Source organism: Pelodiscus sinensis, chromosome 17 (assembly GCF_052426305.1).
Source record: "Pelodiscus sinensis isolate ZL-2025 chromosome 17, ASM5242630v1, whole genome shotgun sequence".
NCBI lineage: Eukaryota > Metazoa > Chordata > Testudines > Trionychidae > Pelodiscus > Pelodiscus sinensis.
Window position 1 is genome coordinate 3,599,379 of NC_143068.1, and position 7,526 is coordinate 3,606,904.

Below are 7,526 nucleotides of genomic sequence, written 5' to 3' on the forward strand. Positions count from 1 at the left end.
ACATCTGCAGGACTCTGCAGCCTACAGACCCTCTGTCCCCTGCCTGACCCATCTTGAACCTAAGTCTGAATGCAGGAAACTCAGTGAAATTTGGCTCCGTGTGTCCCCTAGTCCCCCCAGGATGTGGGAAAGGATTTTCTTCAGAGTTCAGGTGACCCTTTTTTGTTTTAACTATGCAGGCTGCATCAATTTATCTTTTGCGTATGTGGAAGGAGAGAGTCTGCTAATGGCCCTGAAAGACGTGGCTCTGTCTTCAGGAAGGTGAGTGTGGATAATCTGGGGCAGAATGCTAAACATTCTTGCAAGGGAACTGCACGCTTTGGAGCAGGCACCTCTATGCCCTTTGTTTGCTCTGTAAGTCTGAAGTGCAGCTGTTCTCTGATATGGGATGCTCTGAAAACGGCCCATTGGGTCAGGAGGTGAGAGCTGTTCAGCTTACAATATTCTTGGCAGCAAGTTAAGGGAATGTGGATTGGATAAATGGACGGTCAGGTGGATAGAAAGCTGGCTAGAAGGCCGGGCCCAGCGGGTAGTGATCAATGGCTCGATGTCAGGCTGGTGGTCGGTTTCTAGCGGAGTGCCCCAAGGTTCGGTTCTAGGACCGGTTTTGTTCAATATCTTTATTAACGACCTGGATGAGGGGATGGATTGCACCCTCAGCAAGTTCACAGATGACACTAAGATGGGGGAGAGGTAGATACACTGGAGGGCAGGGACAGGGTCCAGAGTGACCTAGACAGATTGGAGGATTGGGCCACAAGAAATCTGATGAGGTTCCACAAGGACAAGTGCGGAGTCCTGCACTTGGGACGGAAGAATCCCAAGCATTGGTACAGGCTGGGGACCAACCAGCTAAGTAGCAGTTCTGCAGAAAAGAACCTGGGGGTTACAGTGGATGAGAAGCTGGATATGAGTCAACAGTGGGCTCTTGTAGCCAAGATGGCTAATGGCATACTAGGTTGCACTAAGAGGAGCATTGCCAGCAGATCCAGAGATGTCATTATTCCCCTTTATTCAGCTCTGGTGAGGCCACATCTGGAGTGTTGTCTCCAGTTCTGGGCCCTCCACTACAAAAAGGATGTGGACGCATTGGAGAGGGTTCAGCGGAGGGCAACCAAAATGATGAGGGGGCTGCAGCATGTGACCTATGAGGAGAGGCTGAGGGAGTCGGGTCTGTTTAGTCTGCAGAAGCGAAGAGTGAGGGGGGATTTGATAGCAGCCTTCAACTTCCTGAAAGGAGGTTCCGAAGAGGATGGAGAGAGGCTGTTCTCAGTAGTGACAGATGGCAGAACAAGGAGCAATGGTCTCAAGTTGTGGTGGGAGAGGTCCAGGTTGGATATTAGGAAAAACTATTTCGCTAGGAGGGTGGTGAAGCACTGGAATGGGTTACTAGGGAAGTAGTGGAGTCTCCATCCCTAGAGGTGCTTAAGTCTCGGCTTGACAAGGCCCTGGCCGGGTTGATTTAGTTGGGATTGGTCCTGCCTAGATCAGGGGGCTGGACTGGATGACCTTCTGAGGTCTTTTCCAGCTCTATGATTCTATGAACTGCAAGGGGCACTTCTTGGTGGTGCTGCAGACACAGGTGGATCACATGGGCTGTTTCACCAACATCCGTGTAGGATGGTCAGGAAAGGCTCATGACCAGCACATCCTTCAGTCTCTTCGAAAAGCAGCAAGATGGAACTTTCTTCCCAAACTGGAAAATGACCCTTGGAAGTGTTGAAATGCCTTGGAGACCCAGCCTAGACCTTCTTTCTCTGGACCGTGAAGCCGTACACAGGCAGCCTGGACCGCAGGAAGGAGTAACTACAGGCTGAGCAAGTGCAGAATGGGGGTGGAATGTGTGTTTGGTGTTTCAAGGGAAGGTTTTGCAGTTTATTTGCTAGGTTAGACCTCAGCAAAACCAGCATTCTCAGTGTCGTGGCAGCCTGTGGTGTGCTCCATATTAGCTGTGAAAGTGAGGAGGAAAGCTTTTCTGTCAGGATGGGTGGCCAAGGGAGAGAGTCTAGCTACTCATTATAAGCAGACACCAGGGCTATGAGGAGAGCACATCGAGGGGCACAGCAAATTAGAGGCTTTGAAAAACAGGCCGCTCTGAGAATGGCCAAACGGTGAGATGACAGTTGTGCATGTTGCTTTTAATGAGGTGCCCCCTGCTTTAAGTGTGCTTGCCTATAAAACCCCCTCCCCATGCAACACCATTAATAATCATGCTTTTTTATTTAGGGAACACAAAGAAGAAGGGACAAAAGGGGGATTCAGGGCAGGAGCTTGGCAGGGGGGTGAGAAGGAAAGGGGGAGTATTGCAATCTCCCTGTTGAGCAATGTCACAGGGATGAGCCTTTTGTTCTGGGACTCTGGGGGTTGAATGTGACGCTGCCCGTGACCCTTCCCCTCCCCACATGCTGGAGCCCCTGGGAGAGGTGGCTACGGAACTTGGTGAGGAGGGAATGTGGGTCAGTATGAGCTGGAGGGGATGCCTGTGCATCTGGCTTTTGTGTGAATCCGACGTGTCGTCAGTAGGGATGTAATAATGTAGTCGATTAACCAATAAGCAAAAGCTTATTGGTTAATGCTACTGACTACATACATCCCCCCCCCCCAGTAACCGTTTTAGAGGGCTGGCCATCACCCTGGCTCAGTCCTGGCTGGTGCCTGGTCCCAGGCACTACCCCCGCTCTGGCTCTGCACTGAAAGAATTTTAGGAGTGGGGACTGAGCCAGGATGCCTGCCAGCCCAGCTCCTAAATTACTTTTCCTGCAGAGCTGCAGTGTGGGTAGCTCTAGGGACATGGCGCCAGCTGGTACTGAGTCGGGCTGCCTGCCCATCTTGCCCCTAAATTACTTTTCAGTGCAGAGCCACAGTGGCGGTAGCTCCCAGGACCTGGTGCATTCTGAGACTGAGTTCTTGCAGTGCTAACCCTTATTGATTAATTGTGTAGTTGACAAAAATTTTGTTGACTACACAATTAATGAATTACATGCTTCTTAATACCCCTAATCATCAGCACCACCACGCTGTCAAGACTGTCTCCTGTGTCTTATCTTTATTCTCTTTTCTGTCCTTGTGCTCCTGCAGCAGCATTTCCTCCATTCATTCGCTCCCTATCCAAGTGAATGGATTGCATTTGCTCCTTGAATGTCATCCCTGCCAAATTTTTGCCTTAGATCTGTGCTAGATGAACAGCTGCAGGAGCCAGAACCAGGGGAGCGTGCAGCAGTCTCACTGTTGCACTCGCTGTAACAAAAAGTGAAGGGCAGGTTTTAGAGGAGATGCGTTATGGAGTGTAGAACCTGATTTCTTTAGCATAAAGGTACATCTGTCCAAGACAATAGGCAGGTGTTATATACAAGGCCAAAGTTATGCTAAGAAGCAGGTACACCTCAGAGATCTGGGAGCAGCTGGACTCGCTTTAGTGGCAGGCATGGCAAAGAAGAGGTTGGGGCTCACTCTGTTGCTTCTGCTTTGAAAGCATGTGTAGCACGGTGCCTGCAAACAGCTCCTGCAGGTAGGCAAGCCTCTGTGTTTGGAAAGAGAGGCCACAGTGGCATGGAGTGCTACTTTGCATTCTCACAGGAGACTGCGGGTGGGAGGGGGAAGTGGTCTGGGCAGAACGGCAAGGCGTGGCAGGGGCAATGCTTTCTTGGGAGTGAGCAAACGGAGGCGTACTACTGTGGTATCAGTTGCAGAGCTTCCCCTGCTTCATCCAGGTTGCCATGTGCAAAATCTGTCTTCTCCGAATTCACCCAGAGTGATAGGGAGCGGATACCTATTGAATGTGGCCAGAAACCTGAACCTTATGCTGCAGTGATACCAGACCACTTATTGCTGGTGTGGGAAGGTATCCTGTGGTGGAGGACAGAATAAGGCAGCCTCCCCAGAAACCTTGTGAGAAGGATCAAAGAATTCCTCTGTGATACACAGGGAGGATTCCCATTCCATCTGCAGGCATGTTAACAGGCTGTTCTGGGAGCCCCTTCAGTATATCGGCTCAGCAATCCCGCCAGTTTACCTCCAAGTGCCACTTGTATGCTTACATATGTGAACTCCCCAGGATCAGGGCCCAGCTGCGAGACACCCTGGGAGGAGGGATTGTGTCTCAAGTTATAAACAGGGCCTGGCTGTTGGTGAGATTGGATCCTCTGCTTACCTGTTGTCCATTCTCCTCTTTCTCTTCATCTTCACTGTCCTCCACGCTGCAGCCTGAGAAGTGTCTTGGGAGGAATCCATGAACTAGCTTGGGATCCTTCCTGGCCCACCCAGGGTCCCATGCAGCTGCTCAAAGAAATGGCATGGTTACGGTGCTGATCAGACGGACCATTTGCCTCCTTTATCTTCTGGTACACATGCCTGAGCGCCTTTATTTTCACTTGGCGTTGCTGGGTGTCCCTGGAGTATCCTTTCTCTGCCATGCCCTCGCGATCTGCTCTGGGTCGTACTTGGCAGTACTGTTAGTGCCCACGTGGATGAGCAGCTTGGGGCAGCAGCCAGAGGGCCAGGGGATCCTTGGCAAGCCTTCCATAGCAGCTTGTACAGGCCCCTAGGCAGCAGCCCACCTCCTGGGATGCCAGGTCAGGCCAGCAGTTGGGTCCCTCCTGTCCGCTTAGAAGGCAACCACTGACCCTTTATTTCTTCTTAGGCATGATGGCCATGATCCGTGCAGCTTTGGGGGGTACATGGCTTGGCCGCCTCCACCTTTGGGGGGTGGGGGAGATTCCTCATCCTTCCTTGCCAGGGCAGAGTACTGGTTTGTCATCTTTGGGGCTAGGGGCTGGGAGTCAGAGGGGAGCACCGCCTGCTGCCAGAAGTCCCCAGCAGCCTGACTGCCCCAGACAGGAGCTGTTTCCTTCTCTCTCGTTGTGCAAGGGCAGGTCTCTCTGGCTGATTGGCGTGTCAGCCTGGGAAGTCTCCACACGCATTTCTGTGCTCTCCTTTCCTCAGCCTGTCGTCTCAGTAGCTTGGTTTTCCTCTGCCCTTCCTTCTCTTCCGCTACTTCTAGACTTGGTACTGTCTTTGCCTACACCATCTCTTTGTTTTCATTGGCTCTATCCCTAGGGGCTACAAAACAACTGTGTGTTCTCTAAAGAGCCTTGGAGCTCTTTGGTGGTGCTAAGAGCCTTGAAATCCTATACTCTCCAACGGAAGTTACTGATAATGTTAAATTTCATTAGTAGAGGAGCTCTGTGTGAAAATAAAGGGTAACATTCTCTCATCCTTTTTTCTTAGTGCTTGCACATCTGCCTCTCTGGAACCGTCCTACGTGTTAAGAGCAATTGGGACTGATGAAGATTTGGCTCACTCCTCCATCAGGTCAGTGAATGGATCCTTGCTCTTCTCCAAATTGTTTCCGTTCCTACACTCAGAGCAGGCTCTGTTCTGTTCTGCCCTCCCATATGTTAGTGCCCACATGGGGCATCTTTGTGTTGTGCTAGGTTTGGCCTTGGGCGTTTCACCACAGAAGAAGAAGTGGATTATACAGTGCAGAAGTGTATACAACACGTCAAAAGACTGAGGGAGATGAGGTGAGCCACTCCCTTACAAGGCAGAGATGACAATGAATCACTGCACATTTCCTCTAAGCTTTTGTGGGGGGTGGAAGGCTCTTGATCCCTGATATTTCTTATGTTTTAGATTTCATTGGAATGTGAATGTTTCTAAATGAAACATGGATGGGAACCCCTGCTAACAGCTTCCCACTTTTCTGGGTCAATATTGCGGTTAATCCTGAACCACCTCTGGCGCACAACAGAGAAGGAAGGTGGGAGCCATGCAGGGAGGAGGGTGAATACACAGGAAATAATTCTACCTCTCCATTGATACCTGATGCTGCTCCTGCAGATCAGTCACTGACTCCCCCTGGCCTGTGGGGTGGGGGGAATTGGACACCTGCCCTCTCACTCTTGGACTGTGAGGGGTGAGATCTTCCTTTGCTCTCCCAGTATGGAAATCTCTTTAAATGATTCTCCCTTCTGCTCATCCAGTTCCTTGGCAAGAGAAAGACACAGCTTATTTGTGGCTGACAATTGTCAGTGACCCCATTAGCCTTGGCATCCCAGCTGATACTTGTCATCTTTCCTTTCTCTTTACAGTCCCCTGTGGGAAATGGTGCAGGACGGAATTGACCTGAAGAGTATTAAATGGACCCAGCACTAGGAAAGCGTGGGCTAGGGGATGTGCTCCAGAGTCCATTTTCTGTACATTCCAGAACAAATCATGTGGCGTTTGCTGTTTGACATGGTCACAGACTGGTGGCTGGGGTCTAAACACACCAGAGGGGGGGCTGTGTCTAGAATACTTGCTTATGCCCAAGGTACCTTGCACTGTGACCTAGCGTCCTTGGAACTGCATTTTCTGATACCAGAGGAATGGGGCTCTTGAACTCTGACTTCTCTTGCTGCAGAAGGGTCCCTGTGGGAGGAGGTTCTGCTGCCTTGGCATCGCGCACACGCTGCAGCTGTTCTGTTTGGAGTAAAGCTTTATTGCTCAGAGTCTTGTTTCACTTACTGTGTTGATTTTGATTTGCTTCAGTGACATTCATTTCACCAGCAGCCTCTATCTGTGTGCAGACAGGCCTACTGCACCTCTAGGGGAAACCGCCGCTGTAGTTCATGCTACAGAATGGTGTGCACATGTATGAGCTTGGATGACAGTCAACACATCTCTGTGATGAAGAGCCCCTTTCCCAATTGAGCTAAAGATTTTTGCCTGTCCCAGTTCAGTGCAGTTTGATTTTTGCTGTCCTGCTTTCTTACATTGGTTGCTCTCCTGCTCCTCATATGGGGCAGTGTTAACCCAAAGCGTTCTCCACCCTTCCCAGAACCGAGGCCATGGCGATGCACTTTGCTATCAGTATCAGTCTGTTCACTTGCACATGAAGAAAGTCGTTGTATGTGACAATGTATGGCTGCAGGTTGGGCGTGAAGCAGGATACTTGACTTCTGTGGAAATGAATCTTTTAGTTTGGCAGGAGGGGGAGACAGAAATGATACCAGCGCTAGTGCACGGAAATGCTTCTAAAACTGGGTCTGTTCTGTGCTTGGGGACGAAGCCTTTCTCCACCATTAGGGACATGACCACAGGCAATAGTGTCCTGAAGTCTTTATGCAGGCCTGCCTCAGGGGTGGACAGCTGCCTGCTGATTCAAAGGGGCCTGAGTCTCTCTGCTGCCAGAACCCAGAGCCCTTTAAATCAGGGGTGGCCAACCCATTAAACGAAGAGCGCCGAAAAAGGGAAGAGCTCCCACCAGCCAGAGTTGTTGATCAAACAAAAAACCGCTGCTCCTCTAAAAACCATGGGTAGGCACATCAGGTTCCTGTCGGCCAAAGCCATCTTGCAATGCTGGACGGCTCCACTGCACCCAATGAGCACAGAGAGCATGGGGCAGCTTCATGAACCGCGCTTTCAGGGGTGAAGAGCCACAGATTGGCCACCCCTGCTTTAAATGGCCACCAAAGTGCTGTACCGCAGGATCCAGGCATGGCTGAGGGTGGGCTACTCTGGCCCCCACCCCTTCTACCTGAGGCCCT

At 50.9% G+C, this 7,526-nt stretch overlaps 1 protein-coding gene across 2 annotated transcripts in view; it reads left to right on the plus strand.

Moving 5' to 3' along the window:
• The window catches only part of NFS1 (NFS1 cysteine desulfurase), a 35,801-nt gene extending 29,313 nt beyond the window's left edge, over window positions 1–6,488 (plus strand). For both annotated transcript variants that reach the window (XM_075901471.2, XM_075901470.2), the window contains exons 10-13: window positions 180–261; window positions 5,227–5,310; window positions 5,433–5,522; window positions 6,090–6,488. In XM_075901471.2, the coding sequence (XP_075757586.2) occupies window positions 180–261; window positions 5,227–5,310; window positions 5,433–5,522; window positions 6,090–6,153 (320 nt within the window). In that variant the 3' untranslated portion in view covers window positions 6,154–6,488. The remainder of the gene's footprint in view (window positions 1–179; window positions 262–5,226; window positions 5,311–5,432; window positions 5,523–6,089) is intronic.
• Window positions 6,489–7,526: the final 1,038 nt, after the last annotated feature.